The sequence below is a fragment of the Eurypyga helias genome, unplaced genomic scaffold (assembly GCF_000690775.1).
Source record: "Eurypyga helias isolate BGI_N326 unplaced genomic scaffold, ASM69077v1 scaffold13412, whole genome shotgun sequence".
NCBI classification, from domain to species: Eukaryota; Metazoa; Chordata; class Aves; order Eurypygiformes; family Eurypygidae; genus Eurypyga; species Eurypyga helias.
Genome location: NW_010237905.1, coordinates 28,043 through 45,321, shown reverse-complemented (window position 1 = coordinate 45,321; position 17,279 = coordinate 28,043). Strand labels below are relative to the sequence as shown.

At 40.3% G+C, this 17,279-nt stretch overlaps 1 protein-coding gene across 3 annotated transcripts in view; it reads left to right on the top strand.

Annotated features, from left to right (window-relative positions):
- The first annotated feature begins 1,960 nt into the window (after positions 1-1,960).
- DAPK2 (death-associated protein kinase 2) overlaps positions 1,961-17,279 on the top strand; it is a 40,595-nt gene continuing 25,276 nt past the window's right edge. For all 3 annotated transcript variants that reach the window (XM_010147653.1, XM_010147651.1, XM_010147652.1), the window contains exon 1: positions 1,961-2,037. In XM_010147653.1, coding sequence (XP_010145955.1) covers positions 1,961-2,037 — 77 coding nt within the window. The remainder of the gene's footprint in view (positions 2,038-17,279) is intronic.

Sequence of the window (17,279 nt, the reverse complement as noted above, 5' to 3'; positions counted from 1 at the left end):
GGATGGTCTCAACCAGAGTCCTGCTGGAATTCTTTGTGCTTTGGAAACGGCAATCCAGAAGGATGCACTGCACGGACATGGTAAGTATATGGTGAGAGCTATCACGGAATTACGCAGAACTGTCACCAGAGGGTGGAAGCAGGTACTGTCGCTCAGCCTGTGCATTGTGTAGCTGGTGCTGAGCGCCTGATAGAGTGACATCTGATTTTGTTGACACTCCTTTCCTTATTGTTTTTTGAAAGAGTGAATGTTATTCCCAACTAATACAGTGTAAGCATTGATGCAGTAGCCTTTCTGCTTGAGGTAAAGCAGTCAAATAATTTTTGTTCCGATATGTAGGTTTTGCTAACATCAGCCAAAAACTATATGTGGAAGAGCTGAGACTGTTTCTGTTCCTTTGAATCAGTAGAAGGAGCGTATTTGGAAAGGAATTGAATTGATACTCAACATGCCTCCCATGTGTTAGAAGCCAATCGTTTATAAAAAAGAAGAGTGAAAACAAAGCAGCCAGTCCTTTTTTTGAGGTGAGTGCATCACAAAAGCTGGGTGTGTTTTGACAAGCTGTTAGATTTTTACAATGTGTTTGCTGCTTACGGTATATGCTTTTGTTAGAGAAAAATCTGTAAAAATTTGTGCATTTCAGCTTGGCAGGAACCATGCAATTGCTTTTTTGTACTTTGGCCTATTTTATAAGAAGTCTGCTTCTATTTATCAAAATAGCTGGATCTTCTTGCAACATTGAATTGAGCTTATTTCTAAAGGATCAAAATAGAGCTGTGTTTCCTTGTGAAATACGCTTCACAGTGTGCCACAGTCGGATGCCAAAGACTGCTACTTAAAAACATGCAGGAGCTATATCAAAATACAGAACCTGGAAGTCCCCAGTGCATCTGAAGCAGGCAGCACCTGGGATTCGTAAGGAAATAGACATTACACTGAGAAGTACTGATACGCTGCTGAAGCCTATGTGAGAATAACTGTATGGCTCAATGTACTTAGATTTTTATTGTAATGCTAGAGGCCTTGCAGCTACTTTACGTGTTCTGATCAAAATAGTGGATGTTGTTTGGGCCATAATGAGGATAATGCTAGTGTTCATCTACACAGCAAATGCCAAATGTTGTGAACTAGTAGGCTGGTTGTTATGTTATAATCCATTCTGTTAACAACATGGTGTGATCTCTGATCTTTTCTTCCAAAAGTAGTACCACATAAGGCACTCCCGGATCCTCAGATGCACCAATATGAGGCTTGTCTTTCCAGACCTCACCAAACTTACCAACTTAAAAGATTGTGTTAAGGAAACAAATTTCACAGAATAATGGTTGTAACAAATGCTGCTCGGGATTTTGTCATTTGCAACACCTAGTGTGTGCTGAAAAATGTTGCACCAAAAGCTCTGTAGATGGAATCGCAATGCCTTTTTGCAGCAGCAGTTAAGATTTCCACTTGGTGTCCTGCCTATGTGCTTCAGAAACACTGCCTGACTTAAGAAAAAGGAAGCTCTGCCTCGTGGTCTCCTTGCTTCATGGTCTGCCTGCTGACACTTGAAGAGGTAGCCTGTAATGCTGATTCCCATGCTAGCTCTCTTTAGTGTAGTGTGGATGTTTTATTGTCCATAAGTTTGTCAAATTATTAATTAGCTTTACTTAGGTTACACTTATGTTCCAAGGTGAGTTCTGTGCTTCTGGTTAAGTATGTGCTCAGTTACCCCGTGAGGGGCAAGAACCCTCCTCACTTACAGGTGCTCACCTCTTTCCAGATTTGGAGACTCACTATTTGGCTGAGACTGCTAAATTAATTCTTTTGATTGATCAGTGGTAACTTCGACCATGAATGAGCTGCAGTGGATCCAAAGTGACTATACCAGAAATGCATCTTGCTGAGTCTTTGCCTGTTGGAAGATCATAATGAATGTCATTCTTTTTTAATATTCTAGTTGCGTCATCTTTGTGCATCAATGAGAAGTCCAAATATGGCTTTGTTCAAGCAACAGAAGGTGGAGGATGTTTACGAAATTGGGGAAGAGCTAGGAAGGTAAGTTTGAACTGATGACACCGCACTATTCTAAAAGCGGACAAATGAGGATATTTGCCACATCTTGAAACAGTGTGCATACTAACCTAAATAAATTGCAATATAGAGCAATAGAAACATATCTCTTTACAAAACCTGCACTTTGGATATGTTTTATCTTTTTTAAATTGTGTGCTAACTGTTTTTCCTGTTTCTTTTCTTGCAACTAGGACAACAAAAGGTATGCTTGCACTGTCTTTAGTAGATAGTTGACGTCTGTGCTTTGGACTGATTTCACCTGTCTGTTCTCTGAACCAGCTAGGAAGCAGGAACCCACAGTGCTGCCATCATACATGCAGCGCTTTAGTTTGGCGTGTTGTTTTGAACAGTGCTGCACAGCACTGTTGTTTTCAGCTGGCTCTGAGTACTGACAGAACGCGTTCGTACCTGTCTGTGAAACCCTGTGTATTTATTCCTAAGATTTACCTGTCAGAATTTCAGCTGGACTGGTATATAGCTTTTAATCTGTAAAGGCTTATCTGCATGTATTAATTAGAGGTGGAGTTAATGGTCTATTACCATGGTTAACCTTAAGCACCTGCTTAAACACTCCGTGGGTTTGTGAGCTGCATGACATAGGACTCCCCCCGTCACTTAGCAACATACAGGGCTCTGGGTGAGGATAGCTGGCTTCCATTCAGTGTCCAACCCTCCAGTGATCATCTTTTTAATATGCAAATAGCTAAATTGGAACTATACAGCTGTTGGCTTCTTTCCCAAGGTCTGGCAGTTGGTTTTGGTAAATGACTCTGCATATGCCATTACCCCTTTTCAAGGGCCAATAACTTAGTTTTATTAAAACACTTCAGTTGAAGCTGTTTCCCTTCTACATCTTTTTTTTTTTTTTTTTTTCCCCCCACTACCAGTTATTTCATCTTTAGAGCTATTGAGAAGATTTCTTTAAGGGGAGATTTTTTTGGTGGTTGGTGTTGTAGGGGTTTTTTTTGTTTGTTTGTTTGTTTGGGTTTTTTTGAGTTTGTGTGTGTGTGGGTTTGGGTTTGTTTGGTTTTTTTTCCCCCATTCCCTTCCCTCTCAGGAAGGCCTCAACTATTAAATGTTCTGTACCTGCTTTCTTTTGAGTACTGACTGGTCCTGAGACCTCAGGCTGAAAGTGAAAATCTGACAACAGTGAGCAGTAAAGAAATTCAGTGTGTGTATATAGTTAAAAACCCATCTTTTTTAACCTAGGAGGCCCTAGTATGTTTTGTAACAGTCAGACTGCCAAAATGAGAAACTGGAAACTGAGAAGCATATTTTTACTATAGTTCCTGAGTTGGATTTGGAAATCCAGTGTTCTTTGAGATGATGAACCTGACTGTCCTCTTCAAACTGATGGTTGTTAGGCCTGTTGAAAGGAGAAGTGTAGTCGGAACAACCTGGTGAAGTCTGTCTGAATCTCCCCGTGATGCCTGAGGCTGGTAAAGGCTTGCATGGTCACAGCAGCCCTCCTCCTTTTCTGGCTGCTTGTCAAAGAAATGTGATTGGTCCCAGGGCTCTCCTGTGGAGCTGGTACTCACTACCTGTGGGGTGATGGGCTGGATTTAGGGAAGACTACACTCAGACATGGAATCTGAAATTGTGGCCTTTTTTAATTGTGGCCTTTATTCTCTGCAAGACTGACCTTTCCTAGAATAGGTGTAGATGTGAGCAGGTGCCATCCTCACATGACAAGGGGGTCTTAAACTCCACTACAAACCCATGTCTTAGTTCCCAGAATTTTATACGTAATATTTCTCACAGATGAGAAATCCAAGTCTCCTTGGTACTGAGGTCTGTAGGCAAAAATGTTCCCTTGATGACCTGAAGGAAACAGGCAAATTGTAACAAACAGACCTTTGGTGCTTGTTATGACTTTTTAAGAAAAGCCCTGTGACTAGAAATTGTGAGGGCAGGAAGATTGGAATTAGCTCCCTTACTCTGAATGCGTTTGTTGTATACTTTACACATGTCCGTGAATATCATGTCACACTGTCTTTGCCAGTGTATTTTCACTGTCAGATTTTGTGAGGAGCAGACCTCTTGTTTCAACGGTGTTGTATGTTGAGCGTCACAGGGTTATCATGCCTCAGTTACTCTGAGCAGTACCTACTGATTAGGGCCAGTGGCAGATGCTATCTTGCTTTGTTAGAAGAGAAATAACACAATAGACAGGTGGTGGTGACTGAAATGCAAGAATCTTTTCCAGTGCTGACTGGTGCCCTGAGAACATGTAGATGCCCTTTATTAGTTCACTATGTTTGCAACAAGCTATTAGTTGCCGACAGCTATTGGCAGCTAAAAGGATTCATTTATTATCATTCTGGCAACAGAAGTCACTTACAAAACAAAGATTTTCAAACAACATCTGTGAGGAGTCTGTCCTGTTCATGTCCTCCTGAGTTTCTGATTTAGGAGAACAAAAGTAGTCAGTAGTACAGGCCTAATGCTTGCTCGATTTAGTCAGAAGTTAAAATACAGGATCTCACCAGCAGAGCCAGAACCTGTTTTTCTGAAAGTCTTTGCAGAGCACTTAGGAAAGGAGGCTGCTGTTAGATACTGCAAATACTCTTTTGCAAGGCTCAGATATATATGGTCTGGTGATGAAATCAGAACCTTCTATGATTCTTCCTGTCACTGCGCAGCATTGAAGGTGGGTGCAGCAAAGGCTCTTCAGGTCCAGCAGTGTAATACCCTGCAGATGGCACATTTGTTGGCTCCTCAAGCAGGTAATTTGCAGAATCACTGCTGAGCTAGGAGCAACTCAAAGGATGCTGGAAACGCAGTTGCCTCCTGTGCCAAGGCAATGGTATGAGAGAAAACCTTCTGCAGAGAGGGGGAGCAGGTTTTCCATTGCTGCAGCTGTGTGCTGTAACTAACTGCCTAGCCCCAGCATTCAGTCTTTCAAATATTAATCTTAAATTGAGCAACACAGGTGTAAACCTCTCCAGAGGGTACATACAGGGAACAAGAAGTCAGGCATATGGCATTAGGGAAAAGCAGTTGCTGATGGGCTTGTTTGTTGTAGCAGCTACACTTGGGAAGCTTAGCGTGGCCTATGCTGAATGAATACGATGCTTTATTATCATATATGTATGTTTAAAGTTACTTCCTGCGAATTGATAGCAGTCAGTTTGTGAGTGCGAAGTCTGTGGGGACTGAGGTTCTTGAGCAATAGCTGAAAGGGAGCCTAAGAAAGAGGAGGAGCCTTTAGAGTGAATTTAACAAATTTCAACATTCTGAAATAAATGAAACCCCCTTTTGAGATCTATAATACATCTTATTGATAGAAGATTGTAATATTAATTTTTTTTTCATTTAAAAATTTATGGGAAGAGACAGGGCGAGTTTAAACAACTGAAGGTGAGTAAGTTATACGCACATTTATTTTAAAAGTCCTCAGTTATAATAGTTAGTCTGGAAGCCTAGAAGAGCTGGAAAGCAATGTGGTATAAAGTAATTGGGGGCTGCAGAAGAATTAAAAATTTCTCTTCTCTTTCTCCTTTCCCCAAGGTCAGTAGATTGAGTGGTTTGGGAGTGCTCCATACAGTCCTTCCAGCATTTAATGCTTTCACTCTCTGAAGGCATCAGACTTTCTGGCAGATTCAGTTTCTTTTTGTGTCTGAGGTGTTGATCAAATATAGATACTTGAAAAAATCATTTTCCATAGAATGTTTTCAAAATGTGTCCCTCCTCAAGTACAAGCTTATGTTGCTAAGTGTCACTTTTATTCAAGTAATGGCAAACTGCATCCTTTACCATTGATTTTAATGCCCTTTGTAAGAAAGCTGTTAACAGTTTTGCCTGTTTGGAGGAGGATCCTGTCATAAGCCATTTGCAGGAATCACTCGTGCAGACCACTCTAACAGCATGCCATAGCAATGGAAATGCTTCTTGAAAAATGTGAGGAAGTGAAGGTTAACTTAGTGGGAATATGCAGCAGGTCAAACAACTGCTGGTTCTTGCAGGAAGGGAGGTGGCAACAAGAGACAAATGGAAACTCTTGAATTGGGGCCAAAACAGGCCAAGAGAAGGAAGAAACTGAGCTAGTGGTATAGTTCCCAGGAAAGTTGCAGCAATAAAGCTTGCTGGAGAGCCTTGTCTCAGGACTTGTCATTTGGATGGACAGTTCTGTCTAGCTGGACAAACGGAGTTCTTGTACAAACCTTCAGGAGCCTTTTCCTCTTGTACTAGCAAGCACTGGTGGTGGTGGTAGCGGCACCGAGAATGCTAGAATTTCTGAGCTGTGCAGTGTCATTCATAAAAGGGTGTACCACAGAGTCATTAATCTATTACCCAAGTGTGTCACCAGCCAGGCTGTAGAGAGCTGTTGACATTTGTGCCTTCTGGGCATGTCACTGTTACTTGTCAGGTCGGGGCTGAGGGTAGGAAGTGTCACGGAGCCTGTCCAGAAGTGTGTCCTGATGTTGCCCATTGAGAAAGCGTGTTCCTGCAGGGTGGCACAAGAATGGCACTGCAGTGTGCTGAGACAGTGTCCTACCTGCCACAGCTCCAGTCTCTGTATGGTACAGGGACTTAGATCATGCTTAACAGAGACAAGCCTTGGGAGTGGTGTTTCTGTGTAAGGAATTCTGCCCCTTTCCTTTGTTATTGTCCTTTCACTGTAGGGGAGGGGTCTGCCTTCCCCCAAAGCGTGTGCCAGCCTTACCCCCTGCCATTCCAGTTTCTTGCCTGTCTCAGTGACTGGGAGCTATGCCTGTCTCTAGCCTCTCCTTTCTTCAGCTTTTCTCTGGCTTTGCTATGTTTCCTGCAGAGGTCGGAGATCTTGTATGGATACATGATGCATAGTCTGATCAGCTGATCTTCATAGGAAATCAAAACTAAATCTTTCAGTATGCCTGAGAAACAGTAAAAGCATTCTGTTCACTTGCTAGTTGGAACTCCTCTCTGTTGGGAAATGCAGACAGTTTGTTGCCGGCACAGGATGGTGGGCTCTGAGGAAGGCAGTTGGGCATGTCTTCAAAATCGTAACAGCTTTTCTTCTGACAAGAAAAACGAGCAGCGCCTGCTGAAGTTGAGGAAACTAGAGTACTGACATATTGTTTTCTGTGGGGTCCTGTGCCTGCAGAGCTCCTAGAAGCCCGAGTTAACCAAAAGGTGAGCTAAATTGGAGTGGATCAGGCTTAGAGCGTGGAAATTAATTTTACAGCAAGTCTGTGACATTTTTTTCTGCATGTGAGGATGGTTTGTATGTCACTTTGACGCATTTTCTGCTGTATGTGCTTTAAGATCACTACCTAGTTGTTTCCTCGTGTCTCTTGTTGTGGGGTGGGTTGGTTGGTTTTTATAGTTATGCTGGGTTTATTACCAAATCTTCAGCATTTTATTCTCTGCAGAAATATTGAAGACTGATGAGTGTCCAGCCCCTCTATTGCTTTTTTATTTGGAGTCTGGGATATCTCGCAGGGACATGAATGGTCTCTAAATATGTATTTTTTTAGCATTGGGGGTGCTGGGTTACTGAAATCAATGTGTTATTGTAGGAAAAGTTATTCATAATATAGGAAAAAATCCTCCCAAGTTTCTGTGGCTGTTCATTCTCTACTGCTGTTTGAATTTACGAGCATCCATTGCAGAGCAGGAGGGAAGCAATGGTACTTTGTGTCACTGATGTGCTAAATGAAAGGCCATTGTGGTGAGCAAGTACTTATTCCTCCCGATTTCCCCTCCTTTCCCTGAACAATCTAGTTTTGTTTTGAAGGCTTTAGAATTTTTTAAGTTCCAACTCTTCATGGTGAAGTTTTGGGGGGTGGGGGCAGGGGGACTTGTGTGTTGCATGTAGTAGCTGATTTTTGTCACATGGATGAACAAAGAACTGTGTGTGTGGTGTGGTGGATGCTTCCATATTTTCTCATGGTGGTAGCATTCTTTCAGGCAACGTGTGAATTATTACATTTGTTTCCTGCTTCTCCTTGGAGTGTTTCATATTCTGATGGGATTTTTAAATATATGGAGTTTTTATTTGCTTTCTGGACTTCAAAGAGGTTGTTAGATTTTTTTTTTCCTCTTTGAATATGGTTCTTAATTTCTTGGTATAATTGCAGTTCAGCAAAGTCATGCTGTACATACCCACTCTGCTAAAGAACAAAACAGATGCATATGTTAGGTGTTTACTTTGGTTGAAGTTGTTTCCTTTTGCATTCTGTATAACCTGGCCAGGAAGAAATTCCAGATGATTCAGTCAATGCCTTAATGCAATTTGGTAATCACTGTGATTTCTGTTGATTAGTTTGGGTATAATCCAGCCTCAAGTTTCTCAGCCCCTGCTGATTTCAAGCCAAGCTAGATCTTTGATCAATGGCCTATCATGCCTCTTGTAGTCCTCTGTCTCCAGCAATGAGTTCCTGTCTTACCCCTGCCTTGTGTGTGGAGGATGGGCTCTGCTCACTGGAAAGGTGACACCCATTTTTCTGGGTGAAGCTTTAGAAGGACAGCAAATCCAATGTTTTACCAGTGGTAATGGGACCTTGGGGCCTGGCACATGATCGCTGTTCTGACAGTGTAACTAGTAAATATTTATTTACGTAATAAGAACAAAAATCAGAGATAACGTGTATTCTTTGTAGGGGAGGAACTTGGAAATCTGTGATAAGAAGTTATGTCATCCAGCTAGGTGGACTCTCCCTGGTAAATGGAGGGGTGTGATTGCAGCTGGGAAATTTACCCTTAACACACATAGCACAGTATCTTCGTACCAGGAATGTTTTTTCTATGTATAGAAGTTCAGTCCTGAGCTTTCTCAGACATGAACCCTAACTCTGTTCTTCAATAAATTTGTGATTTGAATTTTTTTCTTTAAATTTGGAAGAATAACCTTGGATTATTTTTTCCTCCAACACACACAAACCAAGTCTTTGCTTTTGATGCAAAATTTAAGTTTAATTATTGAACACTAACCAGCAGCCCTCTTACTATTTCGTGGTACAAAAATCTTCTATGTCATGTGTTTGATGTATATTGAATCTTCTGTTGAAACAGTGTTGGCATCTGGTACTTGGTCACCAGCACTATGATTGTAATTGGCTGGTACAGGCACTATTTCTGGATTTTTTTGATTCCTTATGGCAGTGGTAGTGCTCAGAAAGCTCAGTGCAGTAATGCTTTTAACTGCTGAATATTAGGCCTGATCCCGGTCTTTACTTTGCCATTTTTGTAAAAATAAAACTTTATTTTCCACTTTGCATTGCAGTAGAAAGCAGATGGAAATTTGAACAGCTGAGAAAATAGACTGTGTGGTATTCATTCCATTCTTTTGAAATGGAAAATGTTACTTATGAGTAAAAATACACACAGAATAAACATAGTGTAGCTCACCACTGGCCTAACAATGCATTGGACAGATTATTAACAACTTGTGCAGAATAGGGCTTGCAGATGATGGTCGAGCTTCATTTAGCTCAGGTGACATCTAGTAATCATTGTTAAAACTCTGCATCAGTGGTTTTGAACCAGAGAGAAAACCTCTTGTAATGGCTGAGCATGATGTGCAGTGATGAGATGGTGAGAGGAGAGGTAGAAAATCACTCAAATAACCTTTTCTATCTGTTGCCTGCGTGTTTGGGTTGGAGTCACTGACCTGTTTTGGACAGCCCATCGTGTAAATTCAGTTACACCATAAGTGGGTGACTGTACCCTGAAGTCAGGACTTGTAATCTTTACTTACTACAGATTCTACAGCTTTTGTAAGAGAGTAGTTAACCTCAGTATCCAAATTTTGTGGATCTATAATCCTCACAAAGAGAGAATGTTCATTGATTTCTCTGCTTCCTATGTAGGAAGAGTGGAGGGAACAAATAATGTAGCTTCTGTGCTGTCCTGCTGCTGGAGGAGATTGTTTATTTCAATACAGTAAAGCTTAAATAAGATGAGGAGGTAACTCTTCTTTTGGCAGACCAGAAGAATCCCCAAAGAGCAGTGAAATGGGAGTGTGTGGTTTTGCCCTTACACTTTCTCAAGCCTTGATTAAAATGCTGATGTGATTTCCATCTGTTACACGCATGGGGAAGGAGAAAAATCAATTTAACCATAATACTGCTACCCTCTAGGACTTCATCTGCTCCCAGGCATGTTAGGTTCAGTCCATATCTAGCTGGATTTGGGCCTTTAAACACAAGGGGACAGTGTGCTGACCTTCTGCATGTATATTACGTAGGCACTGGTGGTGTTCCACATAGCAGAAGGAACAGCTTATTCCTGCTGAGCATGAGTCAGCTTTGACCTTCCCAAGGTCTCTGGACTCTGTTCAGTACCTCTCCAAAAGTTGATATTCAATCTAAAAGCTAAGTGTGATAAGGAGGGAAAAATTTTTGTCATGCATTTTATTCTTGTGCTTCAGATGACATAAAATGCTTGTGTCAGGCTATCAGGAACTTGACAGAATTGCTGGGCTTGCGCTCAGTCACTGCAGACTCTGCTCCTCCAACCTCAGGAGCTGATAAGAGCCACATTGCTCGTCGCTGTGTGATTGGGATGTTTCCAAAAACATTTAACAGCTTCAGGAGATGCTGATGATGATTCAGTAGGTGGCACAGTTTCTTGTAGCCAAGCAAAATTCCTGTTAAATTCTCTATTAAGAAAAGTTTTAGATCATTGTGTCATAATCTGGCATCTGCCACAGTGCAGGTACTGTGTAGTTTCTGTAGGAGAGATAGCCACTTTGCATTTTGTTTGGAAAAAACTCACCCCAAAACAAATCAAAACTCACTTTTTATTTGCATCTTAAACAGAAAGTTCAGTGACATTTGTGACAGTTTTGGTTTTAAAGTTCTTTATGAAGATGTAAGAGCTGTCAGCAGAGTATTTAACAGATTAAGGTTTGGGTTCTTTTTTAGTTTCATTCCATAAAGTCTCATGGAAACTGCAAGATCCTTCCCTTCAGTGACCTTGCCATGCTAGGATTTCTGTTTTGTTGTTTCAGCCATCATACTCCAGTTTCTTTTGGACATACTATTTATTCACTGTTTAGATTAAATTTCTGCTGTACCAAATCCTGGTTTAGCCTACAAAAAATAAAACATACTACAAATTATTGCTGTAGTCTGTTTCCAGAAGCCTTTCCAGTTCTGTATGGCTGTCACCACAGTCCTCCCGAAAACAAGTTCCAGGGAAGTTCTTTTATGCATATATGTTGTGCAACTTGCATAACCTTTGAGCTGTGTCATAAATGAGCTGAGAGCATACACATGGAGTGTAGAAGACGTGACCAACAAACTCCTGTCCTCTCTGCTGGGAAGAGCATGCCAGTGCCCTTACAACTCACAGAAATAATCTCTGAAGTGTAAGGAAAGAGGGGGAAGAGTTCAGCTTGATGAAAATTAGGGAGTTTCGTAGAGCAGTTGCTCTAATCAGTTAAATCTGAGAGGAAAACAGCTTTTTCAGGTGAGAGGTTTGGTTTTTTTTTTAAGGAAGGCATTCAACAAGAATTCTCAAGGGGTTTTCCTTGAAAGTTAACAAAAATGTGACTGAAAGGATAAAATTATTAGTGTAGTTTTTTTCCAAGAAAAAAGAAATGGAAGTGAAGAAGTTGGAAAAATAATAAGATGCAGTCAAAACCAATCTGAATGTAATCGAGGCAAAAAGACATGATAAAAACTGTTGACACAAAACAATTGTTGTAACTGAGAATAAATGACCCTTCCTTGCTGAAACTAAATAAACCCTCGTGTCCGAGCTCTGAAGGCAGCCTCTTGAATCTAGAGAAGCGCTGCATTCAGGTTAGCTCGACACTGTTATCTCTGGTTATGTTTATGTACATTAACTTAAGATTGTACACAAGATGATTTTATAATTTTACTTGCCTCTAGCTGTAGATTATGCAAAAGCAAAGCAAAGGATACTGTAAGCATGTTCAAGGACGAAAGGACAATGTGATGCTAACAGACGGTGAAGCTGACTTATGACATAGACTGTAAAGTAACTGATTGCTGTCAGTAAACATAAAATTACTTTCAGGGTTAAAGATATCGTATTGACTCAGAGCTCGGAAAATAGATGACACTGGATAGGGTGTCACTTTTTTTCTTGCTGTCAAGGGACTAAATATAATTTATCATCCAATTAGAGAAAGAGAGCCAACAACTGGCAAACTTTGCGAAGTCTAGTAAACCTAAAATTAGATCTCTGAGCTGTGATTTGGTTTCCTAAGCACAGGCACCCACATATATGAATTATGTCATTTTGTTGTTGTTTGGGGTAGGGTTTGTAATAGCAAATAAACCATTTTAGGCTTGCATTCCCACAAATGAAGGTCTTAAATGTGAAGAAAAAAGGGCAAATTTAAAATTCATTATTTTATTCAAACCGTGGACACCTTCTTACATTGTGAAACCTCATTTTTTTTTCAGTTTTCCTGTAAACTTCTTCCTATAGGAGGCTGTTGCTTTTTATGATATGGTGCCTTGTGTATGATGATGTGCCCCAAAACTTGCCTTGAGATATATAGACCATATTTTGGCAGTGGGGAAGGATGGTGCGTGGCTGAAGCACTTACCCTACTCTTCTACAGAAAATCATCTTTAATCAGAATTGTGTCTGTTATTGGATGTAAACACAAGTGAGCACCATCTAGTTTTGTCACATGGGTACGACTGCCGTTTTACAGGGTATCACTGTAAGGTAGATGGGGGAGTGACGTGCCTGAGGAAGCCCTGCTTTCTGACTGAGCTGATTTTCCTCAGTGTGTGGGAAGGAAGCCATTTAAACAGGATCATTCAAAAATGTAGAAGTTCTCCAGTGTGTCTTTACCTTCCCAGTGTCTAATATAATTCTGAATTGCAATCACCTTGAGTTTTGTTGCCTTCCCACACTGTATGGCTTTGAGACTTCTGCTGAGAGAAGTATCCTTGGAGGCCTGGGATGTAATTACGCTGTTACAACCAGCTGGCTGGCATACCGACCTTGGTTTCATTGACTCAGCTGCAGCCTGGAGACAAGTGCACATCTGAGCACAAACTCAAGTAGGTTAGGAAGACCTCTGTGCAACCTTGTTAAAACATAGTAAGCAGCACCAAAACGTGTGAGGGAGAGGGTGATCAAGGGGAATCAAGCATTTGCTTGTGTCCACTCTGGTTCAAGGAACTGTTCCGTCTGGTGCAGCGGTCCCAAATGTGTTGATGTCAGTATTACCACGTTCATTCTGCTCTAGCTTGCCATACTTTGGATTGCTGTTTTCTGTTCTTCTCAAACAAAAAGAAGAAACAATCCCCCTTTTTTTTAAAAAATATTTTTTTTTAAATTTTTCACTTCCTTACATCTGCTGTAGGTCAAAACCAATATCAAAAAAGAATAATAGATATTTAAGAATAATAGATAAAAACCTGTGTATTTTTTACTTGAACGGTGCCATAAATATCTATTATTCTGTAAATAATAGTATTAAAAATATTTTTAAATTATTACTGAGTATTACTGTATTCTGTTCTGTGTATTACTGAGCAGAAAAAGTATTACTGAATAAAAGTAATAATAAAGTAAGAGTTCTGCTCTGTGCAATAGTCCATGGTTACACCCTTCCAGCAGCCTGTCTGTATACTGCTGGCATTGCTGAGCTTATTGGCCTCTCATTGCAGACTCCAGCCTCAAGCAAACACCTCCCAAATGGGAAATAAAAGGAATCCCAACTGAATCCTCAGATCCCCAGCTGAGTTTACAGGTGGTCTGTGAAAAGAAGGGTTAAACTATCTTGCATTCATAGTAATGCATCTAGGCAGTGAAAAGACTGCTTGAGATGCTGTTAGGTTTTATTTCAGCTTCCTTTCTGGTCATGTGTTCTTGTGCAGGAACACCTACTGAATACAAACATGAACAATTATAGTTGTAATTCTAATAATGTATAGAGACATGAAATGAATTTGTAGGGCCACCTCTATGCTTACCTCTTATAATTTCATTTCATTTTTTCCAGCAGCATTACCTGTGGTTTACAGACTTTAGGAAATTAAGTACAGAAAGACTAAGGTGTTATTTTCCATCAAGTGTGAGGAACCTAATTACCATTAAACTCAGTAGGAGGTTGCTGCCTAAAATCCCATGCAAATCTGTTGCAGGTAAATTGTCCTGGCTCACTTGGGGAATTGAGTGTCACCTCTTGACTGGCAGAATGCCAGAGCACTGTCCGTTTCCAGGTTCACTTACTTCTCAAAGAACTCCCTGAAAACATATGTCAGTGTAAAGTGTATCTGTTGTCATGATGTAAAATACCATATATTTTAGAACATCAGCGTTTAAAAACTAAACAAACTCACCAAAAAAAAAAAAAAAAAAAAATTAAAATCCTCCTTTTAAAAATTCTTTAATGACTGAAATTAGGATTAATATGGATGGAACATGACTAAATAGACTGAACATGAGGAAAGGGAACGCATGTTTCTTATTTGGGGAAAAAATGGTTTGCTTTTCTCAAATGACAGACAGAAACAGCTTCCTGACTTCTCCCCTCTCTGGCCTCAGAGAACTTGATTGGAGTCAGGTAATCTGTACTTAAATTTCCCTATTTTGTTTACGTGTTTTCAGTGGCTTATGACAGCTACTCAGTGATATGTTGTTTCTGGAATATCAGAAGATTTGTATAAACCCATGCTTATACAAACAGTTGCTTAAAGGCTCTGTATGCTAATGCTCTGCAGCAATGCCGCTGTTACACACTGAGGCAGTCAAAACTGGCAGGTTGCACTTCTGTCATTCTCTCAACTCAAATGCTGCTCCAGAGCATTTCCCTCCAGAGACAGTATTAAAAATAAACTTTGAAAAAAGAGTAAGAAGTTATCCTGTTAGTCTGCATTGCCCAGTTTCTCTTTTCCCCACATCCTTTCCAGATCCTCTCCTGAACTGCACAACAATGAAGTAAGCTGAACTCTAAAGCATGCTTCTGAAAATAGACTCCAAAGCCACCCAGCAATATTGTCTCTGTGGTGTTGTTTAGTGACAAATCTCCTAGATTATAGTAACAATAGTAGGTTGTCTTCATTGCTAAGATAAATTCCCTTACTCATGATGGACAAATTTGATGTTGTACCTAATTATATTGTAACTGACAGGTTGTGGCTGTTATTGTTTATACTCCTGAGTTGTTACCATAATTAAGAACAGCGTAAGTTGAATCTGTGACAAGGCTGTTGTGTAGCTATCCAAAATATTTGTGAAAGGGAACAAACTTCACTTATTAAAAAAAAAAAAAAAAAGAAAAAATGTAGGAAGTGTCAGCCTCTGAGCTTATCTTGGATATGTTGTAAATACTGCTGTTTATGAGCCAAGACATCTTCATTTCAGCCATATACTAAAACCCATCAATTTTGGCAGTCATTTGGCTGAAATTTGGATGTCTGAACTGTGAAATTTAGTTTCAAGTCTAAGATTAGCCACAGACTCCCCATGTGAAATTAAATAAAGGACTTTACTTCTCGGTGCTATCAACTTCTGTGTCAGAGACGCATACTTCCTTTTCTTCTGCTTTTTGCGTGGTCGATATTGCAAGATTTGGGAAGCTGATGCTGTTGACTCTTACGCGCATTAGGAGGTAAGGAAATGCTGTTGTCTTGGTCCTTGATTCTACAAGCTCTATAGTTAAAAGAAATACAAAGTGCATCTGGCTGTGGTTGCAAAGTACCAGTGAGACATCCTCTTTTTTCATAGATTTATGGCTGTCACATGAGCTGTTCATTCTGCCTGGTAGAAAAGTACAGCTATATGCTACCCTATGCTAGGTGTCATGGCTAGTTATATTGTAATGGTCCTAAATGGCCTCGATGAAGAAACTGCATCCATCTCTTTCTTTGTGGCTTGCAACCTCTTCTACTCAGTCACAAATTTTCTCAGTAAAGACTGTACGAAAGGCTGTTTTTAAGAGATAAAGGAAATGGCATAATGACTGGGACAGGAGTGGGTAGAGGATGTGTTTGTGGGTACACATGCAGGAGGGAAATAGTGATTACAAGGAAGGGGTAATGCGATGAACAGTTGCCCCAGACTGTAAGTATGTCAGAAGGAGATGAGAATCCCTGTGCTGTGTCATTATTATTTTTGTAAGCTTTTAAGTAAACAAAAATGTAAAGTCCACAGTATCGTTGGACTTTTTAAATGCAAAAGTGACTGTGTTCATTCCCATAATGAGCAGTCATAAAATAATATTGTCTCCCTGAACTTTGCTGGCAAAATTTATATCCCCAGAGGGAATTCAAGGAAGCAAACACAGCAACTGTACCATGTTTCTTTGGAAATTCTGGACCAAATAAGAAGCATATCTTGCAAAATATGAACAAACAAACAAGAAAACCCATGAAACCCACGATGTTTTACATAAACAGCTCCCAGCACTACAGAACAAACTCTTCTAGCAGAATGTTTAAGGCAAGTTTGGGAACTTGCAGGAATTTCATTGTCAGGTTCTCTGGGGTTTGTATGTAATGGTAAAATCAGGAGGCAGAATTGTGACTGAATTAATGGATTTGACAAATGGCTGCAGTGTCGCTTCAATTTGTGATTGATTATTCATAAAGGGATAAGTACACTTGTCCCATCTGTTCCTACCTCTCTCCTGAGAAGTGTTTAGGATATGTAAGAAAATTAAATCCAAAAAGTAGTACTTGAGGCTGTCTGGCATTGTCTGAACCCTTTGAAACAAGAGGCTGCCTTTGACCTGGAGTGTGAGCTTTTGAGAGCAAGCGAGCACCAAGGGATAGGCTTAGTTTTTAATTTCTTTGCCTTTGTAGGTTTCAGACAGACTCCAACCAGACGTCTGTGTTAATGAAGTACTAAGTATCTTACGTAATTATAAGGTTCTGAGTATAATTGCTGTGTATTCTGCATAATTTAAATTCTAACTATACTGGCATCTCTCATTTACCAAACCAGTGAAGGATATAATAATAATGAAAACAGTAACAGCTCAGTGCTTCAACAGAGTAGTCATAGGGGGTTGCACTTAATGAGCGTGTTTGGAATGTTTTTGATGTTTTTGTCAGAAGTATGATTCTGCCCAATATTCATTGATAAAACCTGAGCCTTTTCTGACTGAGGAATGCTTGGTGTAGGGTATGGAGTACACATGGTAGACTTAAAGTTTCCATGGTTTTCATTCCAATTACTCTGAAAATCCACGCAGAGCGTGGATTTGAGCTGAGGTTACTTGCCTGTAAATCACCAAGATTCTGCAGGTATCAGCCAACAGCCTCTTCTTGCTTACCACACCCCCCCACCCCCCACCCCACCTT